General features: G+C 39.5%; 1 protein-coding gene across 2 annotated transcripts in view; it reads left to right on the top strand.

The window, feature by feature from the left end:
- Positions 1-27,873, top strand: part of LOC124787914 (titin homolog) — an 87,777-nt gene that overhangs the window by 11,243 nt on the left and 48,661 nt on the right. For both annotated transcript variants that reach the window (XM_047254901.1, XM_047254900.1), the window contains exon 3: positions 17,718-17,777. In XM_047254901.1, coding sequence (XP_047110857.1) covers positions 17,718-17,777 — 60 coding nt within the window. The remainder of the gene's footprint in view (positions 1-17,717; positions 17,778-27,873) is intronic.

Below are 27,873 nucleotides of genomic sequence, written 5' to 3'. Positions count from 1 at the left end.
GACTTAGAGAAAGCTTTTGACAATGTTGACTGGAATACTCTCTTTCAAATTCTGAAGGTGGCAGGGGTAAAATACAGGGAGCGAAAGGCTATTTACAATTTGTACAGAAAGCAGGTGGCAGTTATAAGAGTTGAGGGACATGAAAGGAAAGCAGTGGTTGGGAAGGGAGTGAGACAGGGCTGTAGCCTCTCCCCGATGATATTCAATCTGTGTATTGAGCAAGCAGTAAAGGAAACAGAAGAAAAGTTCGGAGTAGGTATTAAAATCCATGGAGAAGAAATAAAAACTTTGAGGTTCGCCGATGACGTTGTAATTCTGTCAGAGACAGCAAAGGACTTGGAAGAGCAGTTGAACGGAATAGACAGTGTCTTGAAAGGAGGGTATAAGATGAACATCAACAAAAGCAAAATGAGGATAATGGAATGTAGTCGAATTAAGTTGGGTGATGCTGAGGGAATTAGATTAGGAAATGAGACACTTAAAGTAGTAAAGGAGTTTTGCTATTTGGGGAGCAAAATAACTGATGATGGTCAAAGTAGAGAGGATATAAAACGTAGACTGTCAATGGCAAGGAAAGCGTTTCTGAAGAAGAGGAATTTGTTAACATCGAGTATAGACTGAAATGTCAGGAAGCCGTTTCTGAAAGTATTTGTATGCATTGTAGCCATGTATGGAAGTGAACCGTGGATGATAAATTGTTTGGACAAGAAGAGAATAGAAGCTTTGGAAATGTGGTGCTACAGAAGAATGCTGAAGATTAGATGGGTAGATCACATAACTAATGAGGAGGTATTGAATAGAATTGGAGAGAAGAGGAGTTTGTGGCACAACTTGACTAGAAGAAGGACATGTTCTGAGGCATCAAGGGATCACCAATTTAGTACTGGAGGGCAGGGTGGAGGAAAAAAATCGTAGAGGGAGATCAAGAGATAAATACACTAAGCAGATTCAGAAGGATGTAGGCTGCAGTAGATACTGGGAGATGATGAAGCTTGCACAGGATAGAGCTGCATCAAACCAGTCTCAGGACTGAAGACCACCACCACAACAACAACAACAACATTATTCTAAAATCTGTCACTTATGAAGTAAGGGCTCCAGACAAAGTGTTTGATTATTTGGATGTAAAGCTTCTGCTCACCAGTAATGAAATTAATTTTGACACCTATCACAAGCCAATCACCAGCAACTCAATAATACGTGCATCATCATGGTATCCATATCAGTACAAAATGAATTTCTTCAGAGCCATGGTAGATCGCCTGTGTGAACTTCTTTTAACCCTAGCTACTGTTGATGGTGAAATAGTCAATTTACAGGTAGTAGTTAGTAGCAATGGATGTGACCCAAACAATGTTGATAAGTTGTACAAATGAAAAGTAAAAGAAAGTGGTAGTTAAACAGGTGCTAATTTTGTAATTCCAAAAGCAAAAGCTATTGTCCTACCGGTCTTGGGTAGCTGTCAGCTCACTAGGCTGTTCAGGAGCTATAATGTTAAAGTAGCTTATTCCATTCATGATAAAATTCAGTATCCCTTTATATGTAACGAGCAGCTATGTAAAGACAGATCCTCTCATTCCAGAGGTTATAACTTATGTGCTCAGTGTCCTATGTCTTACATAGGGGCAGACTGGCCAGATGTTCAGAACAAGATTTCAGGAGCATATGCTCACTAAAACGGTGCACTTAAAAATAATTCTTCAGTCACTGAACGTTTAAATGCTATTGAACATGCAGAACCTGTACTAGAATTGCTCCAGGCTTTGTATCGTGTGCCAATAGTAAGAATTTGATTTTGCTGGAGTTTGGAGATTGTGGAACACTCTCATGTAGCTAAAAACGTAATCCTTTATGAACAACCAAGAATCAGACATTTTATGATTTGATGATGACAATATTGCAAAGGGTATTACTGAGCATTGGCATAATTCTCCTCATAAAGATGTTAATTTATTTATATATCCTACGTTTTATGCTTGGCTTATGTAATTTTTTTATTTTTTGTAAACAAGCTGTTATGTCCATATATTTCTTAAGGACGTCTTGTCCTTACATTTGACACCAACAGAAGGCGCCATCTTTTAAATACTTTATCTCTTATTTACATTGAGATGACAAAAGTCATGGAATACCACGTAATATTGTGTCTGACCTCCTTTTGCCCGACATAGTGCTGCAGCTCGATGTGGCATGGACTCAACAAGTTGTTGGAAGTTCCCTGTAGAAATATTGAACCGTGCTGCCTCTGTAGCCATCCATAAGTGTGGAAGTGTTGCTGGTGGAGGATTTTGTCCACGAACTGACCTCTCAATTATGTTCCATAAACGTTCAGAGGGATGCATGTTGGATGATCTTGGTGGCCTCGCTCGAACTGTCAAGAATATTCTTTAGACAAATCACAGAACATTGTGACATGGTGCTTTATCATCCATAAAAGTTCCGTCGTCGTTTGGGAACATGAAGTCCATGAATGGCTGCAGTTGGTCTCAAAGTAGCTGGACGTCCAGAGGGCCCAGTCCATTCCATGTAAACGCAGCCCACACCATTATGAAGCTGCCACCAGCTGTTACCAACTGAAATCGGGACTCATCTGGCCAGGCTATGGTTTTTCAGTCGTCTCGGGTCCAACCAGTATGATCACAAGCGCAGGAGAGGTGCTGAAGGTGGTGTCGAGCTGTTAGCAGAAGCAGTCACATTGGTCGTCTGTTGTCATAGTCCATGAATACCAAATTTTGCTTTACTGTATTACATTTTATTTCTCACATTGACTTCTGGATTTATTTCGTGCAGTGTTGCTTGTTTAATAGCACTGACAACACTATGCAAACACTACAGATCTCACTCTTCAAGCTTTCCTGGCAGATATGTTGTAAATAGTCTTCACGGGTTTGCTGACGGATTATGTTGTGTAAATTCCATAATATTTCCTCAGAGCAACTGGCGACATCTTCAGGTGGTTCAACCTTGCTGGTGGCTAGGTATGACTGATGGTATCTGCACGTTGACACCCCATTTCTAGAATACGCACGCGAAGAATGTGCAGGAGTGGAAAATGTGCATGTGCAAATGATTTGCAGATAGATGGTGCCCCATTCAAACACCCTCTGCTGAAAATCACACGGCAGCTCTCCTGCGTGTGCACTGTACACTGTGTTTACTAACGGTGCGGCCAGATGTTACTCACCAAAGACTGTAGTAGACCAATGTTATTTCAGATCTGTTATCGAAAATCTTGATTTTTCACTTCGTGATGTAATAGCGGCCAATGCAGGGTTCCAAGCTGTGCTCAGTTGAAATCCCACATCCCTGTTGATGAGAGTATCGGCTGTACAGATATGTATTGCTTCCGTAATGACGCAATCCAGAAAGATGATGCTGGGTGTAAAACTTCCGTCTTTTCATAAACTGTGCGATGTCCTATATTCAGACAGTGTTCAACAATTGCTGACTTTTCTGGTTGATGAAGGCGTGTACAATGCTGATGTTCATCGCATTTGAAGCTCAATGCATTTCATATGCAAAGTGTCCACCCCAATACTACCCATTGAAATCGGGGCTCTGCCCTTAGGCGTCAATCAGCCACAGGAAGGGCCACCTGACACAGTGGCCATTGCTGCGAGTTCCAATGCTCCTGAAAGGCAAGCAACCACTCCTAGGTATACAATGGATGGTAGCAGCTCAGGTATCTGAGGCATCAACCCTTTGTCATCAGAGGGTTCAACCAAACGAGTACATAATGAATCCATCACACGGGCTGGTTACTGTGCTTGGCTGTATAGCGTTAAACGACAATGGTGTCAAAGAAAGATGGAAGAGGTGCTGAGTCACATGCCGAATATGCATGGGAAGGAGGCAGCAGAGGTGAAGGAGTGAGGACAGACAGGGAGGGGAACGGGAAAGGGGGGACGCTGCCTGGGATGGAAGAAATGGGCACAAAAGCTCAGAGATCCTTGTGTGCCACACCCCAACTCATGAAAGAGAGGTGAGCCTCCTGGGGGGGGGGGGGGGGGTGGAGCAGGGGGGAGAGGTTTGTACTGTCCTTGCAATCCAGGTGGTTAAGCCAAGATCCCCAGTCCTTGTGACACACAACGTTTCACTGCTGCCTTTTCTCATGGTATCATATTCACTGACTTTGCCAACTAACAACCTAATATACTTTTTTTTCTTTGTGTGTGTGTGTGTGTGTGTGTGTGTGTGTGTGTGTGTGTGTGTGTCAGCTGTAAGGATGGAAAATTTAACCAACATTTTATTAGCCAAAATAACCATGTACAAAATGTGAATAATGTTGCAAAAACAGCATAAGTTTTATTGATACATGCCTCTTTGAGTACTCTTCCAAATTCGTACAGGAACTGGGTAATGCATTAGTCATGTGCAGTCAAAATTTGCTACTAACAGGGCAAAGCAGGTGGAACATTTTGAAGTTGGAAAAATTGGGTGACAATGACATTATTGTTGAGTTGCATAACTCCCTCAACTTAAGCAAGGGTGTGGTCACATGCCATGATTTTATGGACACACCTATCCCAGAACTCAAACAAGAGTGGGCAGCATGGAGATGGAGGATAGTGGATGTGGAGTAAAGGACACAAAGGAATAATAGAGAAGTTGAGAAGAGTACCACCTTCAATTCTCCAGCACTGCCTGAACACATTATGTAAGGATTCCTTTGATTTAAGGTTAGGCCTTACATTCCTAACCCTGTGTGGGGCTATACATGCCAGTGATTTGGCCATACAATGCTGAGGTGTGGAGGTGAAGTGACCTGTGGAGGTGTGGAAAGGCAGCCCATGAACCTGAGACTGACTGCCCACCACCACCAGTAGGCATTAACTGCTCTGGGAGCCGCCAAGTCTGGAACTGAGACTACCCTGTTTTTGTTGAGAATGCAAAATTCAGGAGACAAAAGTGACCGAGCAGATCCCCTATGCAGAAGCCGAAATAGAATATAAGGCAACAAAGACCTTATGTATTGCATTTCATATCCGTCCATGGTGCAGAAACCTGTTATCAAGCTGGACACTTCGATGCAGATGACATCCAGCATGCCTTTATCCAGCAGCAGCACCTGTACTTGCACCTTTACATGCTAGAGCAAATTGAGTAGAGACATAGTGATCAAGGCAGCAGCAACAGAAGAGATCAGCAATATTTTCGCAGTGAGTATCATAAAGGCATCCCAAAAGCAGAGTGCATCTCCATGTCCCCTTTCCCCAATCATCATCAAAGGGTGGCAACGTTCAGATCAGAAGCTGTTTTGGGCGCCATATGATGTCATTCTGGCATGTCTGTCTGATCAGGAGGATATTGTGGATTTCAATGCTTCGCCACCGAACTCTCCTTCACTGTACAAGTGCCTCGCCAGGATAGGAGTAAATCAAAACCACACCACTGAAATGTCTCCCTTACTTTATTGGATTATGAATGGATGTTGGATTCATCTGAAGGAACTGAGACCCTTCATAAAGGATAGACCTTTTTGCCTCTGTCTACAAGAGACTCATTTGAAACAGATACACACACCTGTACTTTTAGGTTACCATCACTACAGAGAAGACAGTCTTACTGGTAACAGGGTGAAAAGTGGGGTAGCAGTGTTCATCAAGGACACATTCCACTCCTCACCTGTGCCCTTAACCACAGCACTAAAAGCATTTTCTGTTCAGACAGTGGCTCATATTTCTGTCATGGTGTGCTCTGTGTACCTACCACCCTATGAGCCCCTTGATAGTGACGTCCTCTCACATCTTCTTGATGAAATACCTCATCCCTTTTTGCATTTGTGGTATTTAATGCACACAGTGTGCTATGGGGTTCTAACCCCACTTAGCCCAGGGGTCAGTTATTTGAAGATCTGATATGAACTACAGACACCTATTGATAAATGTGGGTCGAGTTACACGTTTTAGTGCCCCCCCCCCCCCCCCCCCCCACCTGAACCTCTTCTCCTGCTCACTGCCCTTGCACACACCTCTCAATGGGGAGTGGATGATGACTTTAATGGTAGCAACCACTACCCTGTTGTCTGGATCCATTTGCCCAAAGGGACAGATCCTGAAAGGAAGCCGATAGCTGTTCAGGAAAGCTAACTGAATGATTTACAGGCAGTTAGCATTTTTTCTGGGAGTATGACAGCATCCAGGTCTGGGTGGATCACATTACAGCCATGATCCACCACGCCACTGATGCATCTAACACGAAGTCAGTGCTAACACCTAGGAGGCAGCTTATCCGCTAGCGGAATGATAAATGTCATTCTGCAGTCAGGGACCGGAGGGCAGCTGTGCAAAGATTCAATTGATGCCTTACAGATGTGAATCTTGGAACCTTTCGAATGATATGGGCAAAGACAAGAATAAGAAGAGGTCTTGGCAAGAGTTCCTGAACTACATCAACAGGTCCACATCTGAAAGTAATGTATGGGAAGCCATCGGGAGGATCTTATGATGTAACTTGTGACCCCCAATAGCAGCTTTACGAGAGTAGGGGTATCTCCAAACATCACTGCGACACATTGCTCAGACAGTGGCTCAGTTGTGCAAGACCATTACAACTGATCCTCTTGCGGATCCAGCTTTCCGTCATTATCGGGAGTCACAGGAGAGGTTTGGTTATGATGGCCAACATTGAGGAATACAACAAGCCTTTCTCTCTGTGGGAGTTGGATTCTGTATTATCAATAGCTTGGGATACTATGCCCAGTCATAATCTGATAACGTACAACATGTGAAACAGTTGGATCCACCATCAAATGTGGTCCTTCTTCAGTTTTTTAATGAAATTTGGATAACAGGAGACTTCACCAACTCGTGGAAAGAACCTATTTAAATCTTGTTGCTTTTTTTTTTAAATCACGGAAGAATCAGACTAACCCTGGTAGATTTCGTAGCATTAGTGTCACAAGCTGCACGGGAAAGACACTAGAGCATACACTGAAGAGCCAAAGGAAGTGGTACACCTACATCATGTAGGCCCCTCATGGGCACTCAGAAGTGCCGCAACACGATGTGGCATGGACTCAACTAATGTCTGAAGTAGCGCTGGAGGGAAATGATACCATGAATCCTGCAGGACTAGCCATAAATCTGTAAGAGTATGAGAGTTTGGAGATCTCGTCTGAACACCACATTGCAAGGCATATGAGATGTGCTCTATAATGTTCATGTCTGGGGAGTTTGGTGGCTAGTGGAAATGTTTAAACTCAGAAGAGTGTTTCTGGAGCCACTCTGTAGCAATTCTGAATGTGTGGGGTGTCACATTGTCCTGCTGGAATTGCCGAAGTCCGTTGGAATGCACAATGGACATGAATCGATGTAGATGATCAGACAGGATGTTTACGTACATGTCACCTGTCGGAGACATGTCTAGATGTATCAGGGGTCCCATATCACTCTAACTGCACATGCCCCATACCATTACAGAGCCTCCACCAGCTTGAACAACCCCTGCTGACATGCAGGGTCCATGGATTGATGAGGTTGTCTCCATACCCGACACGTTCATCCACTCGATACAATTTGAAACAAGACTCATCCGACCAGGCATGTGTTTCCAGTCATCAACAGTCCAATGTCGGTGTTGACCGGCCCGGGTGAGGCTTAAAGCTTTGTGTCATTCAGTCATCAAGAGTACATGAGTGGGCCTTCGGCTGTGGAAGCCCATATCAATGATGTTTCATTGAATGGTTCGCATACTGACACTTGTTGATGACCCAGCATTGAAATCTGCAGCAAATTGGGGAAGGGTGGCACTTCTGTCACGCTGAATGATTCTCTTCAGTCACTATTGGTCCCATTCTTGCAGAATCTTTTTCCAGCCACAACAATGTCTGAGATCTGATGTTTAGCCGGATTCCTCATATTCACGGTACACTCATGAAATGGTCATAAGGAAAAATTCCCACTTCATTGCTATCTCGGAGATGCTGTGTCTCATCACTCATGTACAGACAACAACACCACATTCAAACTCACTTAAATCATGATAACCTGCCATTGTAGCAGCAGCAACCAATCTAACAACTGCGCCAAATACTTGTTGTCTTACATAGGCATTCCTGACATGCCTGTACCAGTTCCTTTGGTGCATCAGTGTATTGTCAACTGGCACCTAGTGTGGGTCCTCCAAACCAGGTCCCTGCTAAGTCGCTCCCATCCCAGTTTCAGGAAGTATCACTCCACTGTCAGTAAGCTGATCCTACTTGAAGCAACAATTTGACATACTTTTCTGCGTGAGCAACACCTTATTGGTGGCATCTTCAATTTGGAAAAGGCGTACACCTGGAGGCATAATTTTTGTTGCAGCTCTATCAGTGGGTGTTCCTGGACGGCTACGCACTGTCATACAGACCTTGGTCTCCCACAGGACCTGCCATCTATTTTAACTGATAATGAATCAAGTGTGGTTCATGTTTTAAGATTTCATGTGTTATCCAGAATTTTCCCAATTTGTTGTGAAAGTGGCACGATCACCCATTATTTCGAAGTAGTCATCCTTCATTTTGTCTTACTATTTTGCTGTGTTTCGTGTGACTTTTACTGAGGGCTTTTCTGATGCTCACCAAATTGGAGTTGTCTTTTAAACTCATGTGTGTGTAATTGCAATATGGTTTTCCAATTTTATTATTTTTAATAGGTTTTCACCATACTCGTCTGTATATCATTCACGCAAGGGCACAGATGACCTTGCTGTTTAGTGCCCTCACCCATGAATCATCATCATCATCATCATCATCATCATCATCATCATCATCGCTTTTCTACAGTTGCTGATGTCATGAGAGAAAGCTTGACTAAAGTTACTGGGTGTTTCAAATAGTACTTTCATCTTTATATAAGCCCCATGAACAGTGGACCTTTCTGTTGGTGGGGGTGGCTTACATGCCTCAGCGATACAGATAGCCATACAAGTGCAGCCACAATGAAGGGGTATCTTTCGAGAGGCGAGACACATGTATGGTTCCTGAAGAGAGACAGCAGCCTTTCCAGCAGTTGCAGGGGCAATAGTCTGGGTGGCAGACTGATCTGGCCTTGTAACATCAGCCTAAACAGCCTTCTTGTGCTGGTACTGGCTGATAGAAAGGGGAAACTGTAGCCATAATTTTTCCAGTGGGTGTGCATTTCTAAAGTCAAATGATGACTGCATTCTCTTGGGTAAAATATTCCAGAGGTAAAATAGTCCCCATTCAGATCTCCGGGTGGGGGCTGCTCAGGAAGACGATGTAATCAGGAGAAACAAAACTGGCGTTCTATGGACCAAAGCATGGAATTCTAGATCCCATGATTGAGCAGAATTGAGCAGGTATGTTAGAAAATTTAAAGAGAGAAATGGATTTGTTGAAGTTAGATATAATGGGAATTAGTGAAGTTCAGTGGCACGAGGAACAGTATGTCTGGTCAGTTGAGTACAGGGGTATAAATACAAAATTAAGTAGGGATAATGGATGAATGGGTTTAATAATGAATAAGAAAATAAGAATGCAGGTAAGCCACTATTTACAGCATAGTGAATGCATTATTGTAGCCAAGATGGACATGAAGCCCATACCTAACACAGTAGTAAAAGTTTGTATGTCAACTAGCTCCGCTGATCATTAATAGATTGAAGAAATGTGTGATGAGATAAAAGAAATTATTCAGATATTTAAGGGAGACAAAAATTTAATTGTGGTTGGTGACTGGAATTCGATAGTAGGAAAAGGGAGAGAAGGAAAAATAGTAGGTGAATATGGACTGCGGGAAAGGAATGAAAGAGGAAGCTGCCTGGTAGAATTTGGCACAGAGAGTATAATTTAATCATCACTACCACTTGATTTAAGAATCATGAAAGAGGTTGTGTACTTGGAAGAGACCCGGAGACACCAGCCAGTTTCAGATGCTTATATAATAGTAAGACAGAGATTTCGGAACCAGATTTTAAATTGTAAGACTTTTCCAGGTGCAGATGTGGACCCTGACCACAATTTATCGGTTATGAACTGTAGATTAAAACTGAATAAATTGCAAAAAAGGAGGAAATTAAGTAGATGGGACCTGGATAGTTTGAACAAACCAGAGGTTGTTGAGAGTTTCAGAGGGAGCATTTGGCAAAGATTGACTAGAACAGGAAAAAGGAATACAGAAGAAGACGAGTAGATAGCTGTGAGATATGAAATAGTGAAAGAAGCAGAGGATCAAAGATATAAGAAAACAAGACTTACTAGAAATCCTTGGAGACCAAAGGAGATATTGAATTGAATTTATGAAAGGAGAAAACATAAAAATGCAACAAACAAAGCAGGAGAAAGGGAATACAAATCTCTAAAAAATGAAATTGACAGGAAGAGGCATTATTGTAGAAATGGAAGAGGACATAGATGTAGATGAGATCGGAGATATGAAACTGTGTGAAGAATTTGACAGGGCACTGAGAGATCTAAATCAACACAAGTAGTACACAACATTCTGTCAGAGCTGCTGACAGCCTTGGAAGAGCCAGCCATCACAACACTCTTCCATGTGGGGTGCAAGATGTATGAGATGGGCCAAATACACTCATATTTAAATAAGAATGTAATAATTCAAATTCCAAAGAAAGCAGCTGCTGACAGGTGGAATTTTACCGAACTATCAGTTTAATAAGACATGGTTGCAAAATACTAACACAAATTCTTTACAGAAGGATGTAAAGACTGGTAGAAGCCGACCTTGGGGGAGATCAGTTTTAATTCCGGAAAAATGTAGGAACACATATGAGGCACATCTGACTGTATGACTGATCTTAGAAGATAGGTTAAAGAAGGCAAAACATTTGTGGACTTGGAGAAAGCTTTTGACAGTGTCGACTGGAATACTCTCTTTGAAATTCTGAAGGTAGCAGGGGTAAAATACGGGGAGTGAAAGGCTACTTGCAACTTGTACAGAAAGCAGATGACAATTATAGGAGTTGAGGGGCATGAAAGAAAAGCAGTGGTTGAGGAGGAAGTGAGACAGGGTTGCAGTCTATCACCAGTGTTATGCAATCTGTACTTTGAGCTAGCAATAAATGAAACAAAAGACAAACTTCGAGTAGGAATTAAAGTTCAGGGCGAAGAAATGAAAACTTTGAGGCTTGACAATGACATTGCAGTTCTGTCAGAAACAGTACAGGACGCGGAAGAGCAGTTGAATGGAATGGGCAGTGTCTTCAAAGGAGGATATAACATGAACATCAACAAAAGAAGAACAAGGATAATGGAAGGTAGTCAAATTAAATCAGGTGATGCTGAGGAAATTAGATTAGAAAATGAGACACTTAAAGTAGTTCATGAGTTTCCTATTTGGGCACAAAATAACTGATGGTGGCCAAATTAGAGAGGATATAAAATGTAGACTGGCAGTGGAAAGAAAAGTCTTTCTGAAGAAAAGAAATTTGTTCCAATTGAATATAGATTTGTGTGTCAGGGAGTCTTTTCTGAAAGAATTTGCATGAGTGTAGCCCTATATGGAAGCAAAACATGGATAATAAACAGTTCAGACAAGAAGAGAATAGAAGCTTTAGAAATGTGGTGTGCCAGGAGAATGCTGAAGATTAGATGAGTGGATCAAAGAACTAATGAGATAGTACTGAATAGAATGGGGGAGGAAAGAAATGTGTGGCATATCCTGACTACAAAAGGATATCGGTTTATAGGACACATTCTGAGACGTCAAGGGATCACTGATTTCATATTGGAAGGATGCGTAGGGCATAAAAATTGTAGTTGAGATAAAGAGGTGAAAACAGTAAGCAGATTCAGGAGGATGTGAATTGCTGAAGTTATTCAAAGATGAAGAGGGTTGCACAAGATAGAGTAGTAGGGAGAGTTGCATCAAACGAGCCTTTGGACTGAAGACAACAATTATAACAACAATAACAGGTGCCACAAAACTTCTTACTGCTGTTAGTACCTTGCAAACTTTTTAGATTACAATTACTGGTTTGGGAATGCATTGCACATTTAATGGTTATAATCAAGTCACTCCCTCTTGCATTCCTATTGTACTTCACTGTGAGCACAGCAAGCATTGCTCTGCAAATCACACAAGGCAAGGCACTGTCCCTGTTATGGGCTTTTATTGAGACAAATTTACCACGTAATATACTATATCTTGATACTTTGAAGACCGACCACTTAGAAGAATGTTGGGCCTAGAAAACAAGCCATTTGTGCTATTATTTAAAGTGTTCCTGGCACATATGTAATTGTCTTCTGGTAAACCTTGCGGGATGTAAGGTCGTGGTCCATGAAACTCTTCAGCTCCTGACGTTTCGTCCAGTGCTTCGCTGGACATCTTCAGAGGGGTGTTTCTCCTCCGGTGAGTCTTGCCGACTGTCGGCAAGACTCACCGGAGGAGAAACACCCCTCTGAAGATGTCCAGCGAAGCACTGGACGAAACGTCAGGAGCTGAAGAGTTTCATGGACCACGACCTTACATCCCGCAAGGTTTACCAGAAGACATGTCATCCGGTCGTGAAAGCCTTCATACATATGTAATTGATATATCTTCAAGAGCAATACATACTAAAAAGAGATTGGGCATCAAGATTTATTTTTCTTGTTCACTTTAGTCCTTTGATAGATTACAAATTTTAGAATAACAATAACAGAAAGTATAATTATCCTTCCAGAAAAAAGTGTGAGGTGAATTATTGAGCAGTTTCTTTTTCTTGAGCTTCTAAAATCTCGTGCTCACTCAACGGTGTGACGTATTTGTAGTAGAATTATAGGAAACTGTGGAACCTAATGAGTACTCGCACAAATTTATGCAAACACAATCACGTATTGGCTCAGCCATTCATACCAACAGCTGTTAAGTTTACTAATGTTTTTTTAAGTAATTCTAGAAATTGATGACTGAAGGCAGCATATATCAAGGGACGGGTAGTGAGGTGTGTGTGAACAATGTTCTCATATGAAATGAGTCCAGTTTTTGAGCAATAAGTAGCTCGTGCATTGAGAAAATCACAGCCCGAGCTATACTTGGGCATTGTCTCTTGAACACATAGTTGTAGTCTGAGCTATGCTCAGGCTTGATCACCAAGGTGTTAAGAGACATGGCAGTCAAAATAAATATACGACTTTATTTAACAATATTCTTAAAGATAATCATGTATATTAAACAAGTCTTATATGTATACACGATGAGACAATGAAATCCTCATTTTGTAATCAATGAATGATGATACAATATTTCACTACTTATATAATCTACAGAGTGGCCCACAAGAAGTACTACATTTTCATTTGGTTATTATGATGTTTAGCATATATTTACAGAAATATAATGTACAGATAACTGTTATACACTTATTGCCATTATTGTAAAACCAAACACAAGTTTGTTTCTTAAAAATAACAACACACAAATAGCTTCATAAAAATGACAACACACAGATAGCTTCTACCTTTGGTGATGCATTACTGAAGCTCCTCATTACATTCTAAATCATTTCTTGCAGAATCAGGCCAATTTCCGTACTGAACTGAATGACACACTTTGAGAGTCTGATGAGACATAATAAATGGTGTGAGCACATCTTCATCTTGGCAAGGTTCCAATTGAAAATATACTATTCACAAAGATTCTGCCACATTAATGCTGCTACAGGAACTATTATGTTTATGCTTATACTCCCGGTTGGAAGTTAAAAATTCTGGAAAGCACATCTTTTACAAAAAAATGTTAGTATGAGGAAAAAGTTCTAAATTAGGGATACTGTGGGTATAAAGACATTGAGGCGGCAAGATTTATTTTAAAATATTTCCATGTAAGGATGGGAGTCAAATCATTTTGTGTGCTGCTTTTTTGTGGAAATAGTGAACTTGGCAACTAAAGTACAAGAAGGGAAAGAATTGCACACAGAGTGGTGAAGAGTAATAAACATGCAAGTGTATAAGGGCTAATGTCATAAGAGAAGTGGTAAACCATTCTAATGATGTAAGCCAAAGGTTTTGTCTGTGGGTTTGTTGCATTAAATGTTTTTGTTACACTTGTGTTGTTAATTCTGTATGAAGATCAGTTGCTTTCCTGATGTAGTCAATGGTTGAGATTGTCAAAATCTCTGATTGTTGTAGAGAATTTATACAATACAGGCAGCAATAAAATTTTGTCCGTTCTAATGATTGATTACAAAATTAGGTGGTTTTTAACTGTACAGCCACTGGCAAATGGAAGTCAGGAAAAGGAAAGAAAGTGAAACAAAAGATCTTGAACCTTTCAGAATGGCATACTTTCAGGGTAGCTGTTAATCAGAATAAATTGCTTGGGAACCACAGTGCTAGAAAAACTACTTATGAAAATTGATGTCACTTAATTGTCACGAAGAAATCTTTCACATTTATATATATATATATATATATATATATATATATATATAAAACTTTATTTGGATTTAAGAAGTAAGGTACTGTGTGAGTGAAGTAATCTCACTACTGACTTCATGAAAATAAAAACTTTAGGAGATTTAATCATTTCACTGGATTTTAGTATGAGTGGGAAATAATTAGAGAAGAAGAGTTTTAATTTACACAATACTTGCACAGAAGGTGGTGAAGTGGGGACTGATTAAGGGTAAAAGAATAGACCAGTATCTGTAACATTGGTTTCGTATAGAATTTTTTTACCTATTCTGAGTTTGAATTCAATTTCCTTGGACAGAAAAGCTTCTGTCGACAAATCAGCGTGGATTTTGAAAGAATCACTCACGTGAAACTCAGCTTGCTGTTTTCTCACATGATATCTTGCAAACCATGGATATTGGGCAATATGTGGATTCAGTGTTACTTGATTTTTGTAATGCGTTTGACACAGTGCTCCACTGCAGACTGTTAATGGAAATCTGAGGACATGGGATAAGTTTCAGATATGTGAGTGGCTCAAAGACTTCTTAAGTTATAGAACACAGTATGTTTTGCTCAATGGCAAATGTTCATCAGGGATAAGAGCAACATCAGGAGTGCCTCAGGAAAGTGTGGAGGACTGCTCTTACTCTCTGTATACATAAGTGATCTGGTGCACAGGGTGAGTAGCAATTTGCAGCTGTTTGCTGATGAAACTGTGGTGTGTGGAAAGATGTTGTCACTAAGTAACTGTAGGAGGACACAAGACGACTTGGACAAAACTTCTAATTGGTGTGACTAATGGCAGCCTCCTTTAAATGCATAAAAATGTAAGTTAATGCAGATGAGGAGTAAAAACAAACCTGTAATGTTTGAACGCAACATTAGTAGTGTGCTGCTTGACACAGCCACACTGATGAAATATTGAGGCGTAAAGTTGCAAATCGATTCTGAATCGAACAAGCCTGTACAGATGGTAGTAGGGAAGGTGAGTGGCTGACTTCCATATATTGGGAGAATATCAGGAAGTTTAGCTCATCTATAAAGGAGACTGCATATAGAACACTAGTGCAACCAGTTCTTGAGCACTGTGTGAGAGTGTGGGAGCCCCACCAGGTCTGATTAAAGGAAGACATAAGCAGGTCATATGCGTGCTGATAGATATGTCACCAGTAAGTTTGATTGGCACACAAGTATTATGGAGATGTATCATGAACTCAAATGTGAATCCCTGGAGGGAAGGCAAAATTTTTTTGCAAGGCACTCTTGAGAAAATTTAGAGAACCGGCATTTGCGGCTGATTGCAGACTGATTCTACTGCCACCAACATGCATTTTGTGCAAGGACGGTGCAGATAAGAGAAATTAGGGCTTGTACACAGGCATATAGACAGTTGTTTTTCCCTCGGTCCATTTGTGAGTAAAACAGGAAAGAAAATGACTAGTAGTGGTACAAGGTACCTTTACCGTGTACCATGCTGCGGCATGCAGAGAGAGTGCATGTAGATGTAAAAGATGCCCCAGGCATAAAATAAGTTTTTCTCTGCTTATTAGTATTGTTAAAAGTGTGAAGTTGAATATATTTAAATTGTAGATGTGGCTGTAATTATCATATTGAAGTAGAAAAAAGAAAATGGGGAAAGTAGAAGAAAAGAAGCTGGAAGCATTACATGTATAGTACCCTGTAAGATTTTAACAATGAACTGGAATAACAGAATATGAAAAAGTAGATATGGGGTAAGACAGTGGTGTAAGAAAGATCTGACGAAGTAAAACAAAGAAAAAGGCATTAGCTGAATAAGCACTAGACTTGGAACTGTGGGACATTATCAGAATATGACAAAAGGTAGTTTCATAATTGATATGTTTGGAAATTTTATTATTTCATAATTAGTATGTTTGGAAATTTCATTGATGCTCACAGTTACATAACTGGAATAGAATATTTGAACAAAATATAACAACAAGAGGAGAAAGTAGGCAGAACTGTTCATCGTAATGCTCCTTGTACTTAGTACTCACTGCCTCACATTAGCAAAATGGAAAAGAAGACAACTTATCTACATTTTCCAATTCCCTTAAATAGAGGAAAGCTGTCCTCAGTACCAAAGTTCTTTATTACAGTGCAGTATTGTACATGAGTCTCCTGTAGGCAGTTGTATGCACTTGCTTTCCTCTGGCCTTTTAACTTAGTTTTACACAACTATTTATTGGGGAACCCACAGTTTAACATGGACTCTGGATTGCAGTGTAACATGGTATTTTCATATTAACAAATCATTGTCAGTGCAAAAGAAACTGTGACAAATAATCCCAGGTTTGACTGTGTGTTGGATCATTAGACTTGTAATCTGGTGCTTATTCATTGAGCCACATCCAGTTTTCTTATATGTATTATTTCTCAGATCTGGACACTGTATTTTGGATTTGTATATTTTGGGTATGTTGCTAGTAGTTATGAACCTCACTGATTTGCTGACTTCTGCCTTTGTCTCTTCTTTCTATGATTAGGTATTAGCACCACATACTCATTTTCTGTCATTTGCTGGAATTTTTGACCTGAGCAAGATGACACAGTTGCTAATCCACTTGCTATGCGTTTGGGAGATTAATGGTCAGGTATCTGTCTTTTAATTGCAATTTAAGGCATTTGCAGTTTTACTAAATGATATTAAGTGATTGAATGAGTCCTTAATCAAGTTTACATCTATACTTCTCCAAATGAACTAGTGCTCCATCACCAGTTACCTAAGTGGTGATGGAACGTTAAACTGGAAATTTCCTTCCAAAATATTGTAGAGCATTTGTTACTCCTAATAATTTGTCGATTTTATACATCCTGTTTGTTGCTTGTGAATTCGTGAATTCATATGAAAGTTTGGCTGTGAATTACCTTTCTTAGAGGTGCAAATTGTGCTTGTGAATTCATATGATAGTTCGGCTGTGAATTACCTTTCTTAGAAGTGCAGATTGTTGATTTCTTTCTTTTACACATTTCTCAAAAGCGTGCATAGAAACAGTGCATATTTTAAAAGAACTTTTTTCACACATCCCTAGTTAATTTCCAATTCTTGTGCCTTTAGGATCCTCTGTCATCAGCAAGCAGATACCAGAATGCAGTCCTTATAGAATTTGTCTGGTGCTTAGGTCAATGTGACATTTGTCAGCATTTAAAATGATGCAATAAGAGCCCTGTTAATTGTGTTAATTATGAGGAATAATGCCTCATTATATGATAGCTGTATGAACTTTGTGCTTCTGCCTTTCCATAAAACAAAATTGTGTAAATATTTAGTAGACTTTTCTGTTCTATCATGTTATATCACTGTGAAGTAAGTCAGATGTTTGGAAGTCTTATGCTGTCAAATGAAATTTTTTAGGTCTGTACAAGAACCAGATGTGAGAAATCCTGGACCTGCCCCAACAAATGCAACTGAAAAGTATGTATTTTGTTCTTGTTTAACATGTGTAATTCATTTTAATGTCTTGCAGTTTGCATGCTCCTTCTGTCTTGTTATTTGTAGTAGCAATCTTAAATATGAATAGTGAGCAGAGTTGCAATTCTTAATACTAGATAAGGTATAACTTAAGCGCTTATGTTTATCTAGACATTTTCTGATGTAGTGAAATTTGGGAAAATAAAAATGTTAATAAAATTGATAGTATGAAACATTCTTAATTCAAACTACCTATGATATCATTAATTAATGACTTAAGATGATACTCTGTGTAAGACATGCAATTTTATGACAAATGGGGTAAGTTGTATCAATCTGACTCGCTAAGGTGTCAGTTGGAGAACCAAAGCCTTATTTTGCAGCTGTAGTATTTTGGCAACATGTCTTGATCTAGTGCATATTCAGTAATACTAATAACTGACTTGTTACTTACATAGAAGCAGTGGATTGTGAAATTATGCAATCTGCTACAGATGAGACAGGTAAAAAAAAAAAAAAAAATCCACACGTTTGTAAATTGTTGAATGTAGGTATATACAGGGTGTGCATAAAGTCTGGGAACACTTTCACTTATTTATTGCACAATAACCAAACATTGTACACATATCATACATATGTTATTTTGAAGAGAAACCCTGAAAGTTTTTTTTTTTTTTTTTTCATGTATACTGCCACAGCATAGTTTGATAATTTGTCGATAGTTAGCGCTAGTCGCTAACATTGCGAGTTCAGGTGCGGAGAGAGCTTTCTGTGTGTTGGAGTTTGATGAAAACAAGTGTGCTACAGCTGTTCAACGGATGTTTAGAACCAAGTACGGTAAGAAGCCACCAACAAGGATGACCATTTACCACTGGCACAACAAATTTGTTACGATGGGTTGCTCGTGCCCAGCAAAGAGAAGCAGACGTCCCAGTGTGAGTGAAGTGAATGTGGAGCGCATACGAGACACATTCATAAAGAGTCCAAAGAAATTAGTGCATCATACATCCCGTGAACTCGAAATGGCTCCAATGATAGTGTGGGAAGTGGGAAGCAGAAGCTGTCTATCAAACCATTCAAATTGGAGCTAGTGCAGAAGCTCAATGACGATGACAAAGACAAGCATTTTGAGTTTTGTGCACGATTGCAACAATTGAATGAGGATGATGGGGATGGCATTGTTGATCGCTTAATTTTTAGCAACGAAACCACTTTTCAAACTAATGGGAAAGTGAACCGGCGTAACTGTTGAATCTGGCGTACAAAGCATCCCCACGAATGCATTGAATTTGAGTGTGATTTCCCAAAGGTAAATGTTTTTTGTGCCTTAACACGTCGAAAACTGTATGGGCCATTTTTCTTTGCCGAGAGCACTGTCACTGGATATTCCTACTTGGACATGTTGCAGCAATGGCTGATGCCTCAAATGCAATCAGACTCTCCGTTCATCTTTCAGCAGGATGGGGCTTCACCCCATTTTCATTGTGAAGTTTGTGGGTACCTGAATACGGAACTGCCACATTGATGGATCAGCCATGCTACAGAAGGGGACAGCTGTTTCATGAAATGGCCTCCCCGATCACCAGATCTCACTCCGTGTGACTTTTTTCTGGAGGGGGGGGGGGGGGGCACATTAAATATCTGGAGTATGTACTGCCTCTACCACGTGATGTAGCAGAGCTCCGGGAGAGAATACGGGAAGCGACTACCACAGTCGACGATGCTATGCTGGGACGGGTATGGCAAGAATTTGATTACTGTATTGATGTCTGCTGGGTGACTCGTGGTTCACATATTGAATGCTTGTAAAAAAAAACTTTCAGAGTTTCTCTTCAAAATGCAATATTTATGACATCTGTACAATGTTTAGTTCGTGTGCAATAAATAATTGAAAGTGTTCCTGGAATTTATGTACACTCTGTATTTGATGAATTTTGCTCTATCATATAAATGAAAAGTATTTCACATTCAACCATTTACATTACATTCATCCATGTAATGCTTGACTGAATTTTAAGCACTAAATTCTTCATTGTCTGTTGTCATAGTAGGCATTGAGTCAAGGTGAATGTTTATGTCTTAAATGTTCTGTATCAGCACCTGGGGAAGAAGTACATGCTTATCAAAATGTTTGTTGAAAGGTATGGATCCGGAAGTCCACGAAGCATTGTGATCATTAGGGAATTAAATATACAGCTCAGTGCTTTGTGTGTGAAGTGCTACTCCAAATGATTCATGCCACTGTAGTATGATAGTAGCAGAGACATAATGAAATGGTTTCAGATTGCATTCTCACTTGATTTGTCGTAGCAAAACATTCTTCTAAGCTCATATCATTTCTGTAATTTCCAGGCAGTAGTTTTTATGTCTAACAGTTTTTGGTATTTGTGCTCAGGATGATGGTTGTGGCTTGTCTTTCAAGTTATATGGAGTGTAATTGTAGCTTATCTGTTAAAAATTTGGTATGTGATGGATTAAGTGCCTCAAAAGTGTAGTGTCATCCAGTTTCACCATAATAAATACCACTGAGCCTTAAAAATGCGCTTGGCAACTTACACTCCACACCCAAAAAACTACCAATGCAACATGATTAGTTATGGATGTGTAAGTTCTATTGTTTCTGTTAGCCACTGACCTTACTCGAGTTATTTTTCTTTCGACTTTCAATAACATTTTTGGAAGGTGACTATTAACAGCTGTCAAATAATGTATAAAATGCATGTCTGACCATTAGCTGCCTTTTTATTTAAAACCCAAATATCAACTGGTTTCAGGTACAGAGTACTGACCTGCTTGTTATTAGTATGTTTGCTCTTAAAAGTCCTATATTGTATACTGGAATTCATGATATGCTCTGCACCTGAGACATTGCCATTATTTAAGTAATGATATATGTGATGTGTTTTAACCCTAATCTGTTAAGATGGTCTGCGACTGAAACTGCTCGATATTTGGGTTTTGAATATAAAAGCAACTGACGGTCAAACATGCATTTTATACCCAACTTTCAGTGAGGCTGTAATTTGAAAGTAGGAAAAGATTTGTATAGATACCAGTGCACTACTTATATGTATTTACTGTTTATAGTGTACAGTTTAGTTTAGTTTTTTGGAACTCTTTGTTGTACACCTCCTTTTAATTTCTGGCCATTTTAGAGGCTGAGAAACATTATGTGCACGTAAATATCATGTAGCTTGAGGATCAGAAAATTTCATAGTGAGGTCACTCTTTTAATTTCCCTTGCCACTCTGTTATAAGTCAATATCAAAATTTATCATCCCTCCCTCCCTCTTCTCCCTCCCCCCCCTCCCCAATTTTCTTTTTCTCTTTCTTTCTTTTGGAGTCATATTTATGCACTCATTATTTGCCATGCTAAGATGACCTTCAAACGTTCCATATTCTATACAGATGCTTTCAGTTTATTATGTTAAAATTTCATAACTATGGCTTCTTCGTCTTCTCTAAAACTCTACATGTTCAGGATGTAAGAGCTGTTTCATCATTTGAAGCATTCCTTCAGCAATATTGTTCAAGTACTACTGAAGGAGATGCATAGTTTTGGATATTTGATGTATCCTTTTTAGGATTTAATGAGAAATTGGGAGGAGGAGGAGGGCGCAGCCAAAACAATCACTACGTTAACTCACACTGTAGTTCAGTGCACTTGGAGCTGCGATAATGGGAAGGTCCTGCCACTTCTCATATTCCTGCATTTTTTCTTAATTGTGATTGTTTCAGTGTGAATTATTCTGTAATAGTTTTTTAATTAGAGGGGGGGACTAAAACCTGTTGTCACTCATAATGAAATTTGTGGTGCATATCAGTTAAATATGATCAATGGTTTTGTGTGTCAGTGAAATTATTTCTTTAACATTGAACTGTAGGTCCATTGTCCAAGGTTATTACATTACAGGATTCTGTGATACACTGCCTAGCAAACATATAAATTGTTGCTAGTTCAAATTCAACATATCTGAATAGCTGCCCTATACCAAAGACTGTGTTCTATGTGATTTCTATCTTTTCATATATATGAAGAGGTGGCTTTATTCCGTGCACTTACCCTCTGTCAGATTTTCCAGATACTCTCATGGGTGACTATGATCTTTGGTGACAGAATTTTATCCAGAGGTTATAAGGTATCTTGAACAGAGTGACCTTCTCCATGCTGACCAGCACGGATTCCGAGAACATCGATCTTGTGAAACTCAACTTGTGCTTTCTCATATGACACACTGAATCAACAAAACCAGGTAGATGCAGTATTCCTTGACTTTCAAAAAGCATTAGACTTGGTACCACACTAATGATTATTCACAAAAGTATGATTACATTTAACAGATTTTATGACAGGGTTGAGGACTGCTTGGTAGGCAGGATGCAGCTTGTTATCTTGTATGGAGAACCATTGATAGAATGGTCGCTGATAACCGCGCAGTTGAGCGCCCCAAAACCCAAACATCATCGTCGTCACCATTGACAGAAGTAAATGCAGGTGTCACTCATGGAAGTATGTTGGGACCATTGTTGTTCATGTTGTATTTTTAATGACTTGGCAGACAATATTAATAGCAAACTAATACTTTTAATAGATGGTGCAGTTATCCGTAATGGAGTACTGTCTGAAAAAGCTGCAGAAATAGTCAGTTACATCTTGCTAAGATTTCAACTCAGTTCAGAGATTGGCAGCTTGCCTTAAACATAGGAATAATGAGGTATTGAATGTGTACAAAGAAATGTAACAGAAATAGTCAGATTTGTTTCACTAATGGGAGAGTGTCTTGGAAATGTTGAAAAACATGACTTGGCAGACTCTTGAAAGCAAAAGCAAATTATCCTATGAAACATCACTTAAATAATTTCAAGAACCAGTATTAAGTGAAGAATATAAGAATATTCTTCATCCCCCTACATATCATTTCTGTAAGGACTGTGAAGACAAGGTTAGACAATGTTCATATTTGCCATGTTAACTAATTACAGAATGCTCAGAGGCATTTAAACAATAACTCTTCCCATGCTCCATATGCATTAGGGATGAGAAGAGATGCCAATATGAGGTACCGACTAGGTACCCTCTGCTATACACTTCAAATTGGTTTGCAGAGAGTGTATGTATGTGCAATTAATTTGTCAGCTGATTTAAGAGCTTTGAGGTTATTTTCCAAATAGCTCTCTCTCTCTCTCTCTCTCTCTCTCTCTCTCTCTCTCTCTCTCTCTCTCTCTCTCTCTCTCGCTGATATTGAAGGAGTTGTTACATTTCTCTCAAAGCTACATTTTCTAAGAAACCTGTCTTTAATTGATCAGATCAGTGACTATTCTGTTAACAACATTCTAAATATAACAGAGGTTGCACAGTTGTCCATTTCAGTTATAACACTAAAAGATTGAAGGCTAAATTGATTAAATGAGCAATACTTCTCCATGACATTAGTTTCTGTTTAGTGTTGGAACTAATTGGATAAAAGTTAATAAAATCACACTCTCTACTGCATAGCCCATGACAGCTGTAAAAGTGGTCCAGATGCAGTCATGAGAACATTCATTCCAGCAGTGGTACTACTCCAGTTCTGACTGACTTGTGATCATATAAATGCAACTATTGTTGCAAGTTTTCATCAGTATAATGGTGATATTATTTTGGTATATGGCTTCATTGAAATACGCTTTGGCTTTCTACAATTTAGCTTTCATTTCATTACGTTCCAACAATGGCTGTACATTATTGATTTTCACCATCAGGGCCACTTTCAATGTTCTAGTAGATCACTTATGCATAGTCATCCCTGTTACGTAATGATAGATAACTATCAAGAAATTGTGAGTTATGGTGAGGGCATCAAAATAGGATGGATGTTGATGCTAATATGCAATCGATGTGGTTTTTAATTTTTATTTCCTTGAATATCATTGGTGCATTGGATATAATGCCACTAAGATGACTGTCGTGTGAGTGGGAGAGGACGACAATGCTTGCAAAAGTGTTAGCATCACATACATTGCTGGCCTGATGCTGACATCTTTCTGTCACTGTCTGCTAGGATACCAGTAGTCATTACCTTAGTTGATGCAAATGCCAATAAACTATTTTCAGATTTCAATTGAAATGACATTACCTCTTGCATGACTGCTCCTTGGCCAGTGTTGTAAAATGTTCCTGACATTAAGCTGTGACCAAAATTCCAAAGATGAATTATTTTCTTTCGCTCAATATTTGATTTGAAAATTCAGTTTCAGACTTTCCCAAAGTAGTGACCAACATAAGAGCATATCCAGAAAAATTGTGAACGAAGATGACTAGAAACAACTTAATGTAATGTAAGTTTCTCGTCTTGTTTCACCAGAGCAGAGATCTGTTCAGTTCATTCAGGTGTCTCTCTAATATAATGTACATATACATTTCCCAATAACGTGATAAACTTTGGAATCTTTTTGTTAATGTGTTGCATTGTGTAGTACTGATAGTTAATCTTAAAATAGAAATATGGTTTTCATGAAGCTCTGTGGAGAACTGCTTTATACAAATTTGTCTGTCACGTGCATTAAAAAATTCTAGCATAGGTACTGAAGGAATTTGTTACAAATAAACCTGTGTGATTTTTTGTAACACTGATATTGTGTAACGAATCCATCCATATCACAAATGATTTTTCATCTCATCGGATAGAATCCCTCCTTTCAGAGAGAATTTTAATGCAGTGGCCTCTTAGATTACATAATTGCTGTGGAAACTAAAGTACCAAGCCCTTCTGCCCATATAACTCCTGAATTGCATGAAACATCATCTCATTTTAATAACAGCCATTCCACTAGTAAACTTAAATATTTGTGAACTTTATGATTGTCCACTGCTTTCTCGTATATGCAGATGTTTCGTCAGCTTGTTACAACCAATGTGGTTTTATCTTTTTATTCAGCTGCAAATATTGATGAACTGAATAAATTTTCCAAGAAGGCATTCCCACTGCATGGATTATGCAAGAATATAAATTTCTTATGCCTAGGGTGAGACACTATTGAAAATGTAATTGGTGAGGTGATCATAGACCTATCCTCATGTACACTTAGAATGTAGCTGTAATTTTTTAAATTCACAATGCATTTATTTTAATCTGAAGAAACGAAGACAGACCAAACAACTGTTTACACTGGAGGAGCATCCTGGATTTGTATTCAAACAGGTTTATGAAATGACAAATAGTTGTACGGAATGGAAGTGTTAAGAAAACATTGTGATGTCCTTATTCAAATGATCAAATTTCTGATCCTACCTTTGACAGAAAGATACATTTTGTGAGTCAGCTTATTAAAGTGTGTCCCGATAGACCATTGACAGTAGGTAGCCAAGAGAAGAGCCATCTGTGAGCAAATCTGTATTATCAGCTCAGATGTCAGTACTTTGTAAATTTCTCCATTAGGATAATAGCTAATGATGCTCTCCATTACCACATCCAAATGATGGTCTCAGCAAGACTGATACTAACACCTCACTCAGCATCCTATTGGACAACTTGTTGCTCAGCACATGGGAAAAAAACTGTCATGTTTTATCCACAAATATGTTTTGGCAGTTGTCCTTGGATACTAATTTTAAAAATAAAGTTAATTTCATTTTTGTGTACACCCAATAACAGTCATGTCTTACATTAAATTTCATTGTTCTGTTTAGTACCATAATGAAATTACACACAACAACTTGCACTTTTTGATAATAATATAGCTCGTGTCAAATGTAACGTTAAGAAGTATTTTAAATAAAGAAGAAGAACTGCTGTTTTTCTAGAACAACAGGTGACAGAGATGAAACAGTTGCTGATGCCCCTTGCTTAACTGAACGTCATCTGAAAACAACAGATATTAACCAGATGCATTTCAGTAGTAACAGAATCTGTTTTTACTACTGTAGTACCAACTTAAGACATGGTGTGGTGGCAATTTACATGCACAGTACCCTTAGGTCACAAGTCATAGAAGTATTGTATTGAACAACATTTTGAATGCTGTGCTGTCAGATTGGAACTGGAAACTCAGTCCCTCATAATAACAACAGTTTATGGAGCACATGTGGAAAACATTCAAAAGTTCCTTTGTCAGCTACACTCAGTTCTTATAAAATTGTATAGGAATATCAGAAACATTATACACTAAAGAGCCAAAAAAACAGGTACACCTGCCTAAATCATGTAGGGCCCCCCACGAGCATACAGAAGTGCCGCAACACCATGTGGCGTGGGCTCGACTAATGCCTGAATTAGTGCTGGAGGGAACTGACACCATGGATAGTGTAGCGCTGTCCATAAATCCATAAGAGTACAAGAGGGCGGAGATCTCTTGTGAACAGCACATTGGAAGGCATCCCAGATATGCTCAATAATGTTCACGTCTGGGGAGTTTGGTGGCCCGCAGAAGGTTTAAACTCAGAAGAGTGTTTCTGGAGCCACTCTGTAGCAATTCTGGATGTGTGGAGTGTCCCATTGTCCTGCTGGAATTGCCGAAATCTGTTGCAGTGCACAATTGACATGAATGGATGCAGGTGATCAGACAGGATGTTTACGCACGTGTCACCTATCAGAGTTGTATCTATACGTGCAAGGGTCCCATATCACTCCAACTACACACACCTCACACCATTACAGAGCCTCCACCAGCTTGAACAGTCCTCTGCTGACATGCAGGGTCCATGGATTGTTGAAGTTGTCTCCAATCCCATATTCGTCCATCAGCTCGATACAATTAGAAACGAGACTCATCCAACCAGGCAATATGTTTCAAATCACCACCAGTCAATTGTCGGTTTTGACAGGCCCAGGCGAGGCGTAAAGCTTTGTGTCGTGCAGTCATCAAAGGCTCACAAGTGGGCCTTCGGCTCCGAAAACCCATATCAATGATGTTTCATTGAATGGTCCGCATGCTGACACTTGCTGATGACCCAACATTGAAATCTGCAGCACGTTGTGGAAGGGTGGCACTTTTGGCACACTGAACGACTCTCTTCAGTCATTGTTGGGCCAATTCTTCCAGAATCTTTTTCTGGCCACAGCAATGTCGGAGATTTGATGTTTTACCAGATTCCTGATGCTCACGGTACACTCTTGAAATGGTCATATGGGAAAATCCCCACTTCATCAACACCTAAGAGATGCTGTGTCCCATCGCTCATGTGCCAACTATAACACCATGTTGTAACTCACTTAAATCTTTATAATCTGCCATTGTAGCAGCAATAACCAATCTCACATTTGCACCAGACACTTGCTGTCTTATATAGCCATTGCCGAGCACAGTGCCATATTCTGCCTGTTTACATATCTCTGTATTTGAATATGCATGCACTCCAGTGTACTATGTGCTGGTTTTAACATTAATTTTCTTTCAAATGATTACAGTTATAAACAGTTAGAATCATTATTGTGTGCTTTCAAGGTACTCCCTATCATCTCATTCCCGAAAAGAGTATATGGACATAGACCAAGCGAGGTTGTGCTGTGGTTAGCACAATGGACTGGCATTCAGGAGGACGATGGTTCGTAGCCGCACCCGGCCATCCAGATTTAGTTTTTCCGTGATTTCCCTAAATTAACTCCAAGCAAATGCTGGAATGGTTCGTTTGAAAGGACACAGCTAATCTCCTTCCCCATCCTTGACACAATCTGATCTTGTGCTCCATCTCTGATGACCTCAATGTCAATAGGACATTAAACCAAGTCCTCTTTCCTTCCTTCAGTATATGGACACAGCAAGACCATGATTCATAATCTGTTCCTGGACCCCATAAATTACAGTGAAGTAAAAACTCTGGCTGCAATAGATGGTCTGCTGATCATTATGGTTAAATGATAACCTTATAATGTGACAGCAGAAAAACAGGAAATGGTCACATCCAAGTTAAACATGTTAGAACAATAAATACTGAATATGCTAGCTTGTTTAGAAGTTGTTTTCATCATAAACAAAGTGAGGATGTATAGTGGGCACACACAGTAATTGAGAAATTCAGTTCATTCCTGGACTCTATTTCTCACACATTTTAAAGCCTGCTTCTCCCCAAAGACACATTAAAATCAAACCAACCTATAGTGAAATGAAAGGTTGGTTAACA

Source organism: Schistocerca piceifrons, chromosome 3, assembly GCF_021461385.2.
Source record: "Schistocerca piceifrons isolate TAMUIC-IGC-003096 chromosome 3, iqSchPice1.1, whole genome shotgun sequence".
Classification (NCBI taxonomy): Eukaryota; Metazoa; Arthropoda; class Insecta; order Orthoptera; family Acrididae; genus Schistocerca; species Schistocerca piceifrons.
Note: the sequence above shows the minus strand (reverse complement) of the source record. Positions and strands in the feature narration are given on the sequence as shown.